Source organism: Phasianus colchicus, chromosome Z (genome assembly GCF_987193195.1).
Source record: "Phasianus colchicus chromosome Z, bPhaCol1.hap1.1, whole genome shotgun sequence".
In the NCBI taxonomy this organism is placed as follows: domain Eukaryota; kingdom Metazoa; phylum Chordata; class Aves; order Galliformes; family Phasianidae; genus Phasianus; species Phasianus colchicus.
In genome coordinates this window covers 66,109,934-66,126,658 of record NC_143476.1, presented here as the reverse complement: position 1 = coordinate 66,126,658, position 16,725 = coordinate 66,109,934, and the positions used below count along the sequence as shown (strand labels likewise).

Below are 16,725 nucleotides of genomic sequence, written 5' to 3'. Positions count from 1 at the left end.
CTTTTTGTTCACAGCTACTTTCAGAACTACTCTTTTACAGTTTACAGATTTTAGGAAGCTAAAACAAGTGACATAATAGATTGAAAGATGAGTCCCATAAATCCCCTTTTCAGACAGGCTATAAATGGAGATCCAGTTTCTTTTCAGAGATCATGAGAATTCATTTCTTGTTTTCTATGTTTTTTCTTCTCTCTTTTTTTTTTCCCCACCAAGGGAGGGTTGTATGAAACTGTGAATGAAGTGTACAAAATTGTCATCCCCATACTGGAAGCACATCGAGACTTCAGGAAGCTTACCTTGACACATAGCAAGCTACAGAAGGCCTTTGACAGCATTATTAATAAGGTACTTGTGAGGCAAGGCACCACTAGCAAGACATGTTGCTAGGCTGCAATATTTGGTTATGATTAATGATAGTAAAATGAAGACTAGTGAGAAATAGGTCAGTTTTCTTTTTCTAACAGAAGCTTCCATCTGTTTTGTCCTACCTATAAAGCTATGGTCTATAGTGAAACTCTATTCTCCATGCCAGAAAAAGAAGTAAATATAAAATTGTTTTAGAGTTACGAAAAAAAAACAGCTGAATAGGACAAATGTAGAATAAGAAGACTTCATTCAACCTGACCACATGTATTTAAGAAAAACAACTTCCTTGTCCACTAACTCGTATTTTTAGTTATAAAACAGAGGAAAGAAAAGATTGCCTGACTTCTCAGTTCTCAAGCTGCTTCTGTAGTTATTTTTCTCCAGAAGTGTTTTACACACTCAACCTAGTCAGTTTCATGTGCTTGGCAACTTTTGCTCCTTGCAGAATTGAATTTTATTAAATAGAATGAAATTAAAAGAAATTATGAGTGTTGTTTTGTAAAAGTCATGTAATGGTCAGTCTAAATCTTAAGTTAGGTGGCAGTCAAATGTCCTCTTGAATTGTATTTTTCTTTAATGGATAAATGCTTCTAATTCACTAGTACTGAAGACATATAAACCTAAATATGCCTCTGAAACATGGGAAGATGTAAAATTAGTGGCTTTTCTATATATAGAAATGGGGGAAAGGGATGTCCAAATGATACTCTGTTGACACTGAAAAACAAGTAATTATGATTTTCCTCTTTTTCTGTATCTATTAGGGACAAAAGCGAATGTTTGGAACTTACTTTCGTGTTGGTTTCTATGGATCCAAATTTGGTGATTTAGATGAACAGGAATTTGTTTACAAGGAGCCTGCAATTACCAAACTTCCTGAGATTTCTCACAGATTAGAGGTAAAGAAAAAAAAAGATAGTGATAATCACAGAATCACAGAATGGCCCGGGTTGGAAGGGACCTCAAGGATCATGAATCTCCAACCCCCCTGCCACATGCAGGGCCACCAACCTTCCCACCTAATGCTAGACCAGGCTGCCCAGGGCCCCATCCAATCTGGCCTTGAACATCTCCAGGGACGGGGCATCCACAACCTCTCTGGGCAGCCTGTTTGAGTACCTCACCACTCTCTCTGTAAAGAATTTCCCCCTGACATCCAACCTAAATCTCCCCTCCCTCAACTTAAAACCATTTCCTCTTGTCCTGCAGTTATCTACCCTTTCAAAGAGTTGATTCCTCTCCCCTCTGTAGGCTCCCTTTAGGTATTGAAATGCTGCAATGAGGTCACCCCACAGCCTTCTTTTCTCCAGGCTGAACAAGCCCAGCTCCCTCAGCCTGTCTTCAGAGGGGAGGTGCTCCAATCCCCTGATCATCTTCGCAGCCCTCCTCTGGACCCTCTCCAACAGCTCCCTGTCTTTTTTGTATGGGGGCTCCACACTTGGATGCAGTATTCCAGATGAGGCCTCACAAGAGCAGAGTAGAGGGAACAATCACCTCCCTGTCCCTGCTGGCCACCCTTCTTCTGATGGAGCCCAGGACACCATTGCTTTGTGCGCCGCGAGGGCACACTGCTGGCTCATGTTAAGTTTTTCATCTATCAGGACCCCCAGGTCCTTCTCCACAGGGCTGCTCTCAAGGACCGCTCCTTCCAGTCTGTATGGATGCCTGGGATTTCTCCGGCCCAAATGCAAAACTGCACTTTGCTGTGTTGAACCTCATCAGGTTCACCCGGGCCCACCTTTCTAGCCTCTCGAGGTCCCTCTGAATGGCATCCCTTCCTTCAACCGTGTCGACCACACCACTCAGCTTGGTGTTGTCAGCAAACTTGCTGAGGGTGCACTCGATTCTGTCATTGATGTCATTGATAAAGATGTTAAAGAGCACTGGTCCCAGGATAGACCCCTAATGCCACTCGTTACTGGCCTCCACCTGGACATAGAGCCATTGATGACCACCCTCTGTCTGCGGCCTTTCAACCAGTTTCTTATCCATCGAGTGGTCCACCCATCGAATCCACATCCCTCCAGTTTGGAGATAAGGATGTGGTGGGGGACCATGTCAAAGGCCTTGCTCAAGTCCAGGTAAATGACATCAGTCACCTTTCCCTTGTCCACCAATGCTGTCACTCCATCATAGAAGGCCACCAGATTGGTCAAGCATGACCTTCCCCTGGTGAAGCCATGCTGGCTGCCACGGATCACACACCCTTTCCTCATGTGATCAAGCATGTCATCCAGGAGGATCTGTTCCGTGATCTTCCCAGGCAGAGGTGAGACTCACCAGCCTGTAGTTCCCCAGGTCCTCCTTGCTCCCTTTCTTGTAAATGGGAGTGACATGACCCTTCCTCCAGTCATCCGGGACCTCACCTGACAGCCACGACTTTCCAAATATGATGGAGAGCGGCTCAGCAACCACCTCAGCCAGCTCCTTCAGAACCCTGGGATGCACGCCATCCGGCCCCATAGACTTGTACACATTCAGTCTCATGAGGCGGTCTCGGACCTGCTCTGTCCTCACAGCGGGGGGGGATTTACCGACCCAGTCCCCACCCAGAGGTGTAGGGATGCAGGGCTCAGGGACGTGAGAAGTACTGGAATCCTGGCCGCCAGTGAAGACCGAGGCAAAGAACTCATTCAGTACCTCAGCCTTCTCTTCATCCGTTGAAGCCAGTTCTCCTTTTACATTTACCAAAGGAGGTACACTCGCTTTGGCCTGTCTCTTCTGGCCAATGTACCTGTAGAAAATCTTCCTATTGTTTTTCATGTCCCTCGCCAAGTTCAGTTCCACCTGCACCTTGGCTTTCCTGATCCCTGCAAGTCCGGACTCAACCCTGTATTCTTCCCAGGTGACACACCCTTGTTTCCAGAGCTTGTACGCACCTTTCTTTGCCCTCAGCACTCCCAGCAGGTCCTTGCTGAGCCATGCCGGCTTCCTACCTCCTCTGCCCGCTTTCTTGTTCAGAGGGATAATGTTATCTCCTATGTTATATCATCCTTTCTAAAGAATGCACAGAGTTCTAATAGTATTACTGCTATATAAAACCCAATCACAAATCATAATTTGTATCACAGATTATTTCCTTTATGTATGTCTTTTCTATTTCAGTTGTAGCCCTTTCTTACAGCAGAATGATGAAAGTGAGGACCTCAGTACCTCAGTTTGTAGTATATTGAATTATTTGATCTGAGCGGGCCAGATACTTGCTTTGGTACCTTTTCAGCTTTTTGATGGAACTGCAATGTTTTCTTCTTCTCTCTTTAGCTAGAACTTTGGTTTTTTTGTGTGTGTGAATAACTCAAACTGAGCTTTGTCAGTAAGATAAAGCCTGGCCAGCTGTGTTTCATGAAGCGTATTTATCATACAGAACTCAGAAATCGTCATAGTTGCTCCTTTCTTTTAGAAGCATACAAGTCACTAGCATTGTATTAAGGACTAAAAACACTCTGGGATAATTCTATTTCCTTTCCAGGGATTTTATGGCCAATGCTTTGGGGAAGATAGCGTGGAAGTGATTAAAGACTCTGCTCCTGTCGACAAAAGAAAGCTGGATCCCAATAAGGTAAGGAAAGTACTACTTACAGAGTTGAGTGCTTCTTCATCACAGAGGAGAGGGATCTCCTTGAAGCTTTTATACTGAAACATTAAGGTGGGTTATAGCCTATGCAATGGTAGCTAGTCACCATGGGTGGAAATTAGATGCTCTGATCCCCCAGGGTTATGTTGCGCCCTCTCCAGAGGTAAGTTTTGTCAGCTCTGAAGAAGAGAAGGATTTGTAGTTCTGTGCTCTTCCAGACCATGCTTGGCTAAGTGAGAATTATTGTATGTACCATTCCTTTACACTTCTTTCACTGTAAAGTACTGTAATGGTTCTTCCCTTTTCTCTCAGGCATACATACAGATTACTTTTGTGGAGCCATATTTTGACGAATATGAGATGAAAGACAGGGTAACTTACTTTGAAAAGAACTTCAACCTCTGTCGGTTCATGTACACTACGCCTTTCACCATGGATGGGCGCCCTAGAGGAGAACTTAGTGAGCAGTACAAGAGGAACACCATTTTGACCACAATGCATGCTTTCCCCTATGTCAAAACTAGAATAAATATCATCCAAAAAGAAGAGGTAATTGGGTTTTTAGGACAAATCTACTTTCTTGGTGGTTGAAGGAGTCTGGGGGGGAAGGTTTTGAAATTCTGTGCTAGACAGAAAAAAAAAAAAAGCTGAATTTTTCAGATATTACTCTCATAAATAGGAATGGCATAGAATGGGTAGACAACTGTAAGATGGATACTTACTGTGAAGAAGAAAAGGCAGAACATTTAAATTCTTTTTTTTTACTTCTCATATGCTGTGCAGAATACATCAAGCTCCATTTATGCCTATGCTTCCAGCTGATAACATACAGTCAAAGAACTAAATTGCGCTTAGAGTTGCAATGGAGACAAAGAACTTTTATTATAGTAGCAAAACTCTTTCAGACATCAAGACAGCAACTTAGAATAATAATGAGTATATGCAAATGGAGAATCTCATCCAAATCCCGTTCTTGCAAGTGATAAGATGCCAATAAGCTCTAAATCAGATGCGGCATTTATCAAGACAGTCTTCCCAGGGTTCACACCTACTCTTACCACACGGGGCAGTTATATTTTTAATGCCATATTTAGAACAGGTCAATTATGCAGGTGGATCAGGTAATGAATCGTTTCTTCTTCCACTTCCAATAGTTTATTTTAACACCAATTGAAGTTGCTATTGAAGATATGCGGAAAAAAACACAAGAACTAACCGCAGCTACGAACCAAGAGCCACCAGATGCTAAAATGCTACAAATGGTTTTGCAGGGCTCAGTTGGAGCCACTGTAAATCAGGTAAGGAATCCAAATAAGCCAGATGATGATATTCTGCATACTTTTCTGCTCATGCTTTTTTTTGCACTTATCTCTTGACAGGGAGAAGTACATCCAGTCAGACACATTTATTCACAATGCCAGTTTAAACTTTATCCTTTGATACCTAGTCCTTTTATTCTGTCTATTTGGTAGTCTTTTTTTTTTTTTTTTTTTTTTTTTTTTTTCCATTGCTGAAGCAATTCTCAATTAACACAGCTCCTCCATCAAGTTTGTTATGTGGGTGTGCCAAGTAGAGGTGAAGTCAAGCAGACATAGGAGTGTTTCTTTTGGTGATAGTGCATGATGAAATGCTATCTTGGTTGTACATGCAGATACTCACTCATATAAGCCTTGTGATTTCATTCAAGGATTTTCTGTTTCTAGCAGCTAGCCATCTCAGCTATTTTGTTCACTCCAGGTACATCCTCAGGGAGCAAGCATAATAACTCTGCCTGCAATCGTTATAAATTCACAGTTTGCAGAACTTCATGAAGCCAAAGAGATGAGTGCCTCCCCCCACCCCCCCAAAAAAAAACAACCACACAAAGATGCTCTTAAAATAACATAAAGATGTCCAGTACCTAAAAAGGCTTCCCCCAAAAAAGGACAAAATGAAGACAAATATGAGAGAAAACTTGGCATTATCCACCTTTTCAGAGTTGGATTCTTTGCCGAAAGCCTAATTCCTCTTGGTTTCTCCAGATTCTTGGTCAGTGGAAGCCCCAGAGTGAAGTAACATGATGTAAGCTTTGAAAAGAGCAGCCCCTTTCTGCCCTGGTTTTATCTAACTCCCTTGAGATGGAGTAATGCCACACATAGGCTTTGGCAGTACATCTGCCTAGCTCTTCTCTGAAGAGTGGAATTGGTTCTTACTCTTCTTTGTGGGCATGGAGGATAAGTAAAAGCAGGTAAGGGTAAAATACAATGTGCAAAAACTGTTTGCCAGTGGTAAGTTAAGAGAAAAGAAACGAAAAACATCCTGTTATGGTGACTGTGCATAGACGTCTTCTCTAATTTCATGCATGAAATGACCAAGCATATGGTCTGTTTTCAGTCTTTTCTGACGTTTTCTTTTGTTGTTCCTGTAAGGGACCACTAGAGGTAGCACAAGTGTTCCTGGCTGAAATTCCAGCAGACCCCAAACTTTATCGACATCACAACAAACTGAGGTTGTGCTTCAAAGAGTTTATAATGAGGTTAGTAAAACCAAATTTAAATATGGAATGGCATTGATAATTTCAGTAATGGCAATAATGAGACAGTAATATGACAGTGTAATTAATTTTACAAGCTAGTACCACAAATCTAGGCATCTCATACTTCAGGGTTGTTGGTCCAGGCTTACTATCTCTGCTTTGTAAACAGTGCTTTGCTGGATTTTGCCTCCCAAATGAGAGTAAATCTTAAGACTTCAAAAGAATTATGTAGAAAAATAAGATTCAGCATTCATTTTATCTTTTGATATTTCACAGATTTAACACGAGATTAATGCCTTGATTTCACTACATGATATTTTTGTTTTATATATTAATATGCATGAGAGCTACTCCAAATTAATGCCTACGTTATGATGTTGGCCCACCACAACAGAAGCAGATGTTGGTGGTATGGCAGTAGAGGTTGAACCTTCCTACCAATATTCCATTACGCTCTCCCACATTACAGCTGTCAAAATGATATCCAACATGGAAATGCACATGAAGCAAAGGTGTGGCATTGAATTCTTCCATGCTAAAAAAAAATGGAACCCACTGACATTCATCAACACTTACAGAAAATGTTTACGGAGACCAAACAGTGGATGTCAGCACAGTGAGGCAGTGCGCGGTGCATTTCAGCTGTGGTGGCAGTGACAGTGGATCACCTGCGCTGGTTCAGGTTTTTACAAGCATGGCATGCAAGGCTCTTGTTCATCACTGGTGAAAGTACACAGCTAATGCTGGTGACTGTACTAAAAAAGAGTGTTTTGTAGCTGAGAACTTGCTCCACCAGTGTTATTGTGCTCTTTGTATCTGTTGTAGTTTCCATGGAAATAAATAGTATACATTACTTTCTGAGAGACCTACATATTAAATACTGTATTAATATATTTTATATATTAGCTCCCTCATGAATTTCTGATGTCTTTAAAATTACCACCTTGTGCACTTGGACAACACGGAGGTTTCTTACTAGTTCACCATGACTTTGGTATTGACAAGTTTCCAGAGCCCAGAGGAGCTGGTGTCTTGTCCATTCAGGTTATCTAACACACAGTTAATGAATTGAGCAGAATTAGGTAATGCATATTGTGCCTTCTTCTCTTCCTTTCGTCTAGGTGTGGTGAAGCAGTGAATAAAAACAAGCACCTTATTACTGCTGACCAGCGGGAATATCAGCAAGAACTCAAAAAGAACTATGGGAAGCTAAAGGAGAACCTTAGGCCCATGATTGAGAGAAAGATCCCAGAGCTGTACAAACCTGTAGTGAAAGTTAACAGCACCAGGTACGGTTAGGGCAGGGCTTCCTCTTGCAGCTATATAAAAATATGCCTCTTTTTAAAGGAAGAAAGGCTGTTCTACCAGTAGGTTTTGAAACGTAGCAAAAAAACAGGCCATAATACAGACTACTAAATTCGTCTTTGATGGATTTATTCATCTGGAGCTGAATATAGTTTGAATTCGGTCTCTCAAGCAGCTCCATTATGCATTATAATACAAAACAAGAAGACTTTCCATTTGACCTAATAAAGAGTGAACTGAATTATCTTGCCATTTCTTAGGCATCTGAAGCCAGACAGAACATGTATGTGTTTATTTTGAACATGTGGCACTGTCTCATGTTAGCCAGCATGAAGTAAGAGTGATCCTTTCCATAACATAATCTAGTTCAATGCCTTAACTGTGACATAAGGGTTTTAATTCTTCTCTTTACTTATGAATATATACCACTTCACTGTGTCCAGAGTGGGGAGAGAGGGGAAGAAGGAATAAGCCTCTGATCTCCCAACACATAACATGTTTCAGATGGTGATTTGTCAGCTGCTCCTTTTCAAGGGCAGGTATTTCCTAGATATTTTTTCATTTGCAGACTTTATTTGTGGTTTCATTTAATTGCAGGGAATCGTTTCGTAACCAGAGTTTCAGGAAGTATGATGCCCAGACTTCACAGAGCACCTAAGGACTAGCTGCTTCTGCCAAGGAAGAGCTTTGTGCCACAAGCCAGAAGTATTCAACACCAGTAAAATCATAAATCTCCTCATACAGAACAGCATGTGTGCTTTCTGGACAGCATACAGAAAAGCATTTACATGTGATCTCAGAAGACTCCAAATCATCTGTAAATCATGAGGGCTGGAAGGGAGGGGTTGCTTTTTAGATGCTTTTGCATTTATTGTAAAATAGTCATGTATTGCCAAGGATGGATGCCATTGGAAGGGTCAGTGGCATGATACTGGTCACCACTGACAGACTCAGAACTCTGTGAGGGTTGGCTGAAGCGTTACATGAATCCAGACAAGATGTCTACTGAGTGCTAAGGAATGATGTCTATTTACTTTCCTTTTCCAAAAACAGCATCTGTCCTTGTCCACTTGGCGGGAGAGCACATTCTGCAAGTTAATCACATGCTTAAATGTTTTCTTAATGACAGGGGACATAGGTACCTGCTCAGTGTCCGCTGAGCTGGAGCTTTAGTTAGGAAAAATTCCCTTGGGCAGTTTCTGTCACTAGTTTCCATCACAGTCTTTAACTGCCGAGAGAGTTCTGCACAAATTCTTTCACCAAAGCTCAGAAAATAGGAAGTAGCAGCAATGAATTTTTACGGATTTTTTAAAAATGTTTAAATGTAGAGACAGTTACTTGACACACAGTTGGATTTCTTAATAATTAATGTCATGTTTAGCAAAGCTAACGAGTAATAGTTTAAAATAGAAGGCGCTAAGCTATGTAATTTTTGTGATTTTTATTATGTAATGCTATTATGTAAATAACCTTTTTCAAAGTTACAGCATGCAATGAGAGAATTTCCTACAGTGCACTTACTCAGGCTTTACTGCATCTTTGGAGAAATTAGCACGTAATTTATGATGCCCAATGCTTAGAATTTTCTGAGCCCTGGACAAATATTTTACTAAATAATCTTCACAGCACTTCTCTGAAGTAAGGAAATATTACTGCTATTTTGCAGATGGGGATAAGGATGTTGGTACGCAACAAAAGCTGTTAAGACTTCAGAACTCATTTAGTGAGGCCACGGCAGAGTCACAGTTTGCACTGTGTTTACTGTGTAATGCTTATGTTTTGAAATAAAATTCCCTCGATATTACTTCTTTTTTACTTTTTTACTGTTCGGAAATGATAGTTCAGTGCTGATTAGAGTGACTGATCCCGTTTGACCAACTGCATAATTCAATGTTAAAATTTCCAATGAAACAGTAAAACTGAGATGTATGTTGTTTTAGACAATTGCAACGAACATTCCTGAAGTGCCTGCCACCAAATTCTAAACACAAGGCTGAGGCTGCTGCTTTTAGCTGAAACATTTTGACATTTTAATTTTCATTTGCAGCCTTTTCATTAACAACAGGAATCTTCCCCAGCACCTCTATTGACATCCTAGGGAGGCAGGTTTTGCACGTGCAAAGTAGAACATTCATGTGGAAGCAGGCTAAATAAACTCTGTAATACAAAGCACTTAGAGGGCAAGGAAAAAATTTTCTTCTCACTCTCAGTTTTGCATTACAATTGTAATGATTAAGTGATTCTGAAGTGAAAGCAACCAAAGGATATTGACAAATGCTATAAAAAGCTCAAAGCAATAGATGCCTCTGTGGAGTGGCTTTTCTGCACTAAAGCTGCTTGGAAACAATTTTAAAACAATTGCTTAGAAGCTGTAAGATCTCTGCCTGTCAAAGCCCACCCTCTTACCTACTGTCCTTAGTAGTACTGTTCCATTCTGGAAGGGTAGAATACTGTCACCTATCAGCCCTGCAACCCAGCCTCGTTGTTTACAAGATGCTTACCTTTAACAGCTAAATAACAGAAGTCTCAGGTAAACAAAGCAAAACAAAATACAGAAAATCCTATGGTAAGGACATGTTCCATGTTGTGTGATCCTATGCCATTGGTCTCTTTGAGTTGTAACAATTCTCTGGATAATCATCTGAGTCCTAAAGGCCTGGTTGCTCACATTTTATGAACTGATCTCAGCCATTTGGCTGCTCTAGCCCTCAGTTTGTAGCCCATGTCCTCTCTTCGCAAATGAAACATGGTTTGTACATTGCTCTTGAGACATGAACTATATGAAATGTATTAAACATAGTAGTCAAAAATAAGTGATCTCAGCATGGGCTATAAAATTGCTTTTCTATGCTGTGAATCAGTTTTATTGTATAGAGAAAATATGGATCTAGTAATTCTTTAGAAAGTATTTATTTTTACTGAAAAAAGGCTTTTCTGTGTTTGCCTGTATGTGTGATGTTATACAAGCATGCACTGGATGCCTAGCATTGAAATCCAGATCACAAAGCAGGTGAAATTCTAATAACCAGATAGAGAAGGAATTTCAGCTAGATGGCAAAGAAGCATGTTTTGTGCTATTTAGCAAACATCTGTGAAACAGCTGGACAAGAGGATTATTTCCTACTCTACATTTCTGATTTTCCAAATGCGAGTGCCTGAGCAAGCTCCTGTTCCCAAAGGGTCTTCATGAATTCTGCTTAGCATTGCTGATACAATCAAAACCTGAAATTGCCAGAATGCAACCTTTGTACTCCAACTGAACAACTGTTTTGGTTCATAATAAGCAATGAGGAGAGGAAGTAGGCACAAAACCATCTCCTTTTCTTTGCTTGTGGGTCAACTTGAAAAGAAATGTACAACCTCTTTTCAGGTATCAAAAAAATGGTTGGAAGTATTCCCAGAGGAGTAAGTCCCTTCTTGAGTGGAGGCACAAAATCCTGGGCGCAAAACTGAGTCCTTTGGATGGCGTGTTCCCTCACTGAGAAGACAATTAAAAAGAAAAAAAAGAATGTTGGTAGCAAGAATAACTTCACAAAAATCAAGCTGATGTTTTTTGCCTCAGAGGTTCTGGGTAGCCCAGAATGAAGCTGCCTCCAATGCAAATTTATGCTGCCAGCTTTTAACATTTGGGTGTACAACATTAGGCCACCAGGGTCTAGGAGATTTCAAAGAGGTCTGCTGATGTAACAGGCCTCAACCACTGACTACACAGAAAGCCATCCATATGAAATACAGTGATGGGAGAACAAAAGCCTAAGATCCAGCACGCTGCAGAGAACATGATGGAAGTGGAGTTATGAGCAGGATGGAGTGCTGCATGCTCTTCACTCCCCAGACTGGAGCACGCAGCACCAAATGCATGGTTGGTGTGCTTTCGTGGAAGCTGCCAGGCAAAAAGTATTCAGAGAGGATTAAAAAAGGAGAAAATAGATAAAATGATTTTTTTTTTTTTTAATATTCCTTTTTTTTTTTCCTTTTTTCTTTTCATACAACACTGGAGTACAACTTCTAAATAGGTTTGGGACCTCCTTATCCCAACATGGCCTGAACTCCAAAATTTAAACATAGGATCAAAAAGTAATTGGATAATTCTACAGAAGAATGGTACAGTGGGAGAAGTTAGACTGTGATGAAGGTGCAGCCCAGCTGAGGAAGCCTTTGCACTGCAGCATCCCAGAAGACTGGGGGTGTATAATAACAGCAGTATTTTCTTATACATGCTGTAATTTTATCCCCTCCCGAGCATCTGCTTCAGCTCTGGTCAGAGACTGGCTGAGGTGACTCTTACTTATGCCGTGTTTAAAGCAGAGGACGTACTGGCAGCGTGTGCCAGCATGGACATAACATCCAGAGCAATGAGGAAGCCTGAGTGCACCCACAGCTGCCCTCACATCCCGGCCCTCTGAGTGCTGCTGCTGGCACAAACGGCAGCACCAGGCTGCTGTGGGTGCTTCACTGCTGCTGGGTCCCCTCTTCCTGCACGGGGCTGGGAAATCCACCTGGAGATTCAGGTTGTGCTGTTTCTCACACACACAGCAGCTTACGAACAAATCAGGAGAAAGAGAGGGCAAAGGCAGAAAGTCCTTCTGTTTCTTCTAGCACCGATGTACTGCTGTACTCCCTGAGCAATGCAGGTTATAACCCCACCCCCACTGCAGGCACCATCACAGGGCACTGAATGTGGCACCACGGGACATCACCCATGGAGGCCATCTTCCCTGAAAGGCAGCTGCACCTCGCTGCACCACGGAGTGTTCCCACAGCCCACTAAGGGAAAGCATTCAGCGCACGGTATTTGCAGCTGCAGAACTGGTGTATATTTAATCCTCTGTTTAACCTCAGCCGCCTGTTTTCAAACAGTTCCCATCTCTGCCCGCAGTGATGCTGCCAACCCCTTGACCCAGTGCTGCATCTGACCTCTGTGAACCCACATGAGGGTTGGGAAGGACAGGCAAGTGCAGCAAGGAGCTGCAGTCAGGTTCACTGAGGTTCACAGGTGTGCAGGAGAGCACTGAAGAGACTCCATAGCAGAGCTGGACACACCAACACAGGCTGCCGAGGAAGCTGTGCAATGCCAGTGTTGGAAGTAAGGTGGAATCAGAGAATCCCAGAGTGGCTGAGGCTGTCGGGCCTCTGTGTCCTTCTGGCCCAACCCCTGCTCAAGCAGGGACACCCAGAGCGGGGTGCTGAGGGCCACGTCCAGGCAGCTTCTGAAGATCTCCAAGAAGGAGACTCCACAGCCTCTGGGCAGCCTGTGCCAGGGTTCAGTCACCCACACAGCATAGAAATGCTGCCTGATGTCCAGGGGGAACCTCCTGTGTTCCAATTTGTGCCCTTTCCCTTTTGTCCTGGCACTGGGCACCACTGAACAAAACCTGGCTTCAAACACTTTGCGCCCTCCCCTCAGACATTGATGGTCATTGATAAGATCCCCCAAAGCCTAATTTTCTGTAAGTTTAAACAGTCCCAGTTCTTTCAGCCTCTCCTTTATGAAAGAGATGCTCCAGTCCCTTCATCATCTCGGTTCCTCTCCACTGGACTCTCTCCACTATGTCCAACTGTCTCCTGTACTGGGAGCCCAGAACTGCACACAGCACTCCAGGTTTGACCTCACCAGCACTGCTCAGAGTGGAAGGAGCATCTCTCTCAACTCACTGCTAGTTCTTTGCCAAATGCAGCCCAATATACCGTTATGCTCCTTAGCAGCAAAAATTGCTGGCTCATACTTTAACTTGGTGTCCACTAGGATCCCCATCCCTGTTCTGCAGCTGGATTCCCCTAGCATGTCTTGGTGCCAGGCGCAGGACTCCACACTTCTGGCTGAACTTCTCAAGGTTCCCATCAGCACACTTCTGCAGACAGCTGAGGGCCCTCAGAATAGCTACACAGCCTTTGGCCTATCAACCCTTCCTCCCTGTTTTGTGTCATCTGTGAACAGGCTGAGGGTACCTTCTGCCATTACCCTGATCGTTAACTACTATGTTAAATAGCACTGGAAATTTGCCCTCACTTCAGCAACCAACCAGAACTACTACAGCATTGTCTGCAGGAAAAGCAACAAATCTAGAAATGCTTTGAGGACTAACTGATTTTTGAATCCTCTGCAGGGCTCTGTATGCATAGAACACTTCTAATTGAGCTGCCACTGGCATGGATTGAAACACCAAAGTGCATTCAGAGATACAACCAGAAGCATGCGATGTGTTGAAAACAAGGATTCCTTGTCTGTTTGAGGATGGTCTGACATGGCAAGAGGGTGTCTGTTTCTATACAATAACACCTGCATCCCAAATGAGGCCCCTGGCTGTCAAAAATGAAGCTGTAGGTCACTTCAGTTTACAGAGGAATCTGTACTCACTGTCTGCATCAGGTTTCGTTGCCAGGAGGTGCTCCCACTTATAGTCAGGAGTTTTTCAGAACATAAATACAGCTTTATTAGACCTGGCATGCAGTTGAGCTCATTCTGTTTCCTCCCTGTGCAGTGGTCAGTTTCAGATTCTTCAGAACCAAGAACCTCTGTGAGTTATCAGGGAGATCCCACACCCAAATCTAATGCTATAAATCACAGACTTATCTTCAAGGCATGTGTTCCAAGGGCAGCAGATGCAAAATGGGAAGGACGAACCCGCTCTCTTCTCCAACTAGATCATCTGTCAAGGTGAGACCTTGAGAGGCATCACTTAATAACCAGATAGGACCAGATGGGCCCATGTTGTTAAATTAATCAGAGAAAAGTAGGGAAGAGATCAACTGACCGTCCTTCTCATCACGATGCCAACCAAGTACTCCAAGTCTTCTTTCCTTGAACTTTTGCAGTCGAGCCCCTAAATATCCTAATCACACTTCTGGTTTGTTTCCTTAAAAAAAAAAAAAAAAAAAAGGCAAAAAGCCCATGAAGTACAACTGAAGCACAACTCTGCTAAGTTAAAACCTAACGAACTTAATGAAATCTATCACTGAAAAGTGATGTTTACACGAAGTCCGTGACTAAGAGCAGCCCATGCTAACCCAAGTCTGCCAACAAGCACATTTGGAGAGTCTGCAGTGCGCAAAGATATAAAGAAAATTGCACGTGCCTTGCATGTGAAATGCAGGGATCCTTCAAAGTGTCCCTCAGGCCCTATCTCCTGCTGTGAGCCAAACCAAACCGAGATGAGTATCTGCCTTCACTCCAAGAGGGGAGGAACTCCTCCATTAGGTAAAAGAATGCTCCGATCATTAGTTTCCTGACCTCACCATTCCCTGGGGGGTACATGCACGAATTTGGGATTGCTCTAGCTGAGTTTAGCTTTGGGAGTTTGTTTAACAAACTCTTGGCTCTGGAAGAAATTGCTGACATTTTTTTCTCTCCTCCTTTCCTCTTATAGCACAATACAGCTCTTGCTTTTCTCTTTCACTGTGGTTTTCAAGTTCTCTGTTGGGGGCTGTGAAATGCCTTCTGCTGGGAACCCAACCCAATCCTCCTGCTCATGGACCCACTCAATTCTGCTCCAGCACAGCTGTCCCAGCTGTGACCCAGACCTTTGGTGACTTTTATTCTGTAGCGTGCTTCCTCTGTCTAGTCTGAGAGCCAAGCTGCTCTATGCACGTACCTGTTGCAGAAATCACTGTGTGCCTGCTTGAGGTGCCAGGCAGCTCGTGACAGATGTCAAGTCCAAGTAAAGCTCTTGGTGGGGACCAAACGTGGTAATAAAGTTGCACAACGCCATTGATTCAGCTGAGACTACAATAGCCTTTTCACCCAGCTTTGAAGTAAAACAAAGGTTTGGCAGCGCTGGAGAAGCAATCATCCTTTGAAACAGTCCAGGGATAAAAGGCAGATTAAATCTAGAAGGCACAATGATGGGTCATTTTTCCTCTACCTTACGAGCCCTGGTCAAAGCCCGGAGAGCAGAGTAATTAGGCAGTGCTCCTTTAAAGACAGGGGGGAAAGGCAAGTGCTACATTTCATCTGGTAAATGATTTCTGGAGTTGCATTCCTGTGCATTCACGCACAAATCGAGAGCACCGCTGAGCCTCAGATATCCGCGGGCCTAATGGTGAGATCCAAGACAGCGTGTGACAAATGGCAGCGCATACCCTCCGGTGCTGGGAACGCCGATGATGGAAATGCAGCCACATGCTGCAGTGTTTCATCTCACTTCGGGCTGACAAGCAAGCGATGTGAGCAATGCAAGTCCCGAGTGTTTGTGTGCTGCCTACTGCTGCACAGCTTTGGGGTGCAGAATGTTCCCAGCAGAGCTTTTTCCATCACTGTCCTGCTAAGCAATTGCTGCTGCGGAGCCACGGATGCCCACTGCCGGTGGAGGTGACTCACCTGTGGGATGGGGCATCTTGTGCTGCTGTGCTGCAGTGGCTGAACAAAACTGCTGCAGCATACAGCAGCAGACAGGAACTCTAAACCCAGCGCTTTGCACACTTTGATGCAGGGCCACAGCCCCTGCTCAGTACACTGGAAATTACTTTGGACAAGGTGATTCCTCTCCAGCCTTTTCTGAATGCACATGTGTAGACTTTACCTGCATAATGAGCAACCCAATAGCTCACAGAGGTCTGTGAAAGCACATGCAACATTTCACAGAATCATAAAATTGTTTGAGTGGGAAGAGACTCCTAGAGGACACCTAGTCCAGCACCCCTGCAAGGAGCAGGGACACCTGCAGCTCAATCAGGTGCTGAGCGTCCCATCCAGCCTGACCCTGAGTGTCTCCAGGGGCGGGCTTCCACCACCTCTCTGGGCACCCTCCTCCAGTGTCCCTTACTGTAAAAAAACCTTCTTCCTAACATCCAATCTGAAACTCTTTTAGTTTGAAACCACTTTCCCTTGTCCTATCACAACAGCCCCTGCTAAAGAGTCTGTCCCCTTCCTTCCTATAGCCTCCCTCTATATACTGAAAGGCTGCTACCAAGTCTTCTCAGAGCATTCTCTTCTCCAGGCTGAACAGCCCCAGACAGCCCCCAGGTG

The 16,725-nt window shown here is 43.4% G+C and overlaps 1 protein-coding gene across 5 annotated transcripts in view; it reads left to right on the top strand.

Moving 5' to 3' along the window:
- The window catches only part of DOCK8 (dedicator of cytokinesis 8), an 85,180-nt gene extending 75,616 nt beyond the window's left edge, over positions 1-9,564 (top strand). For all 5 annotated transcript variants that reach the window (XM_090132224.1, XM_090132222.1, XM_090132221.1 and 2 more), the window contains 8 exons: positions 214-345; positions 1,131-1,265; positions 3,836-3,925; positions 4,253-4,489; positions 5,095-5,238; positions 6,349-6,455; positions 7,577-7,744; positions 8,358-9,564. In XM_090132224.1, the coding sequence (XP_089988350.1) occupies positions 214-345; positions 1,131-1,265; positions 3,836-3,925; positions 4,253-4,489; positions 5,095-5,238; positions 6,349-6,455; positions 7,577-7,744; positions 8,358-8,418 (1,074 nt within the window). In that variant the 3' untranslated portion in view covers positions 8,419-9,564. The remainder of the gene's footprint in view (positions 1-213; positions 346-1,130; positions 1,266-3,835; positions 3,926-4,252; positions 4,490-5,094; positions 5,239-6,348; positions 6,456-7,576; positions 7,745-8,357) is intronic.
- The last annotated feature ends 7,161 nt before the right edge of the window (positions 9,565-16,725 follow it).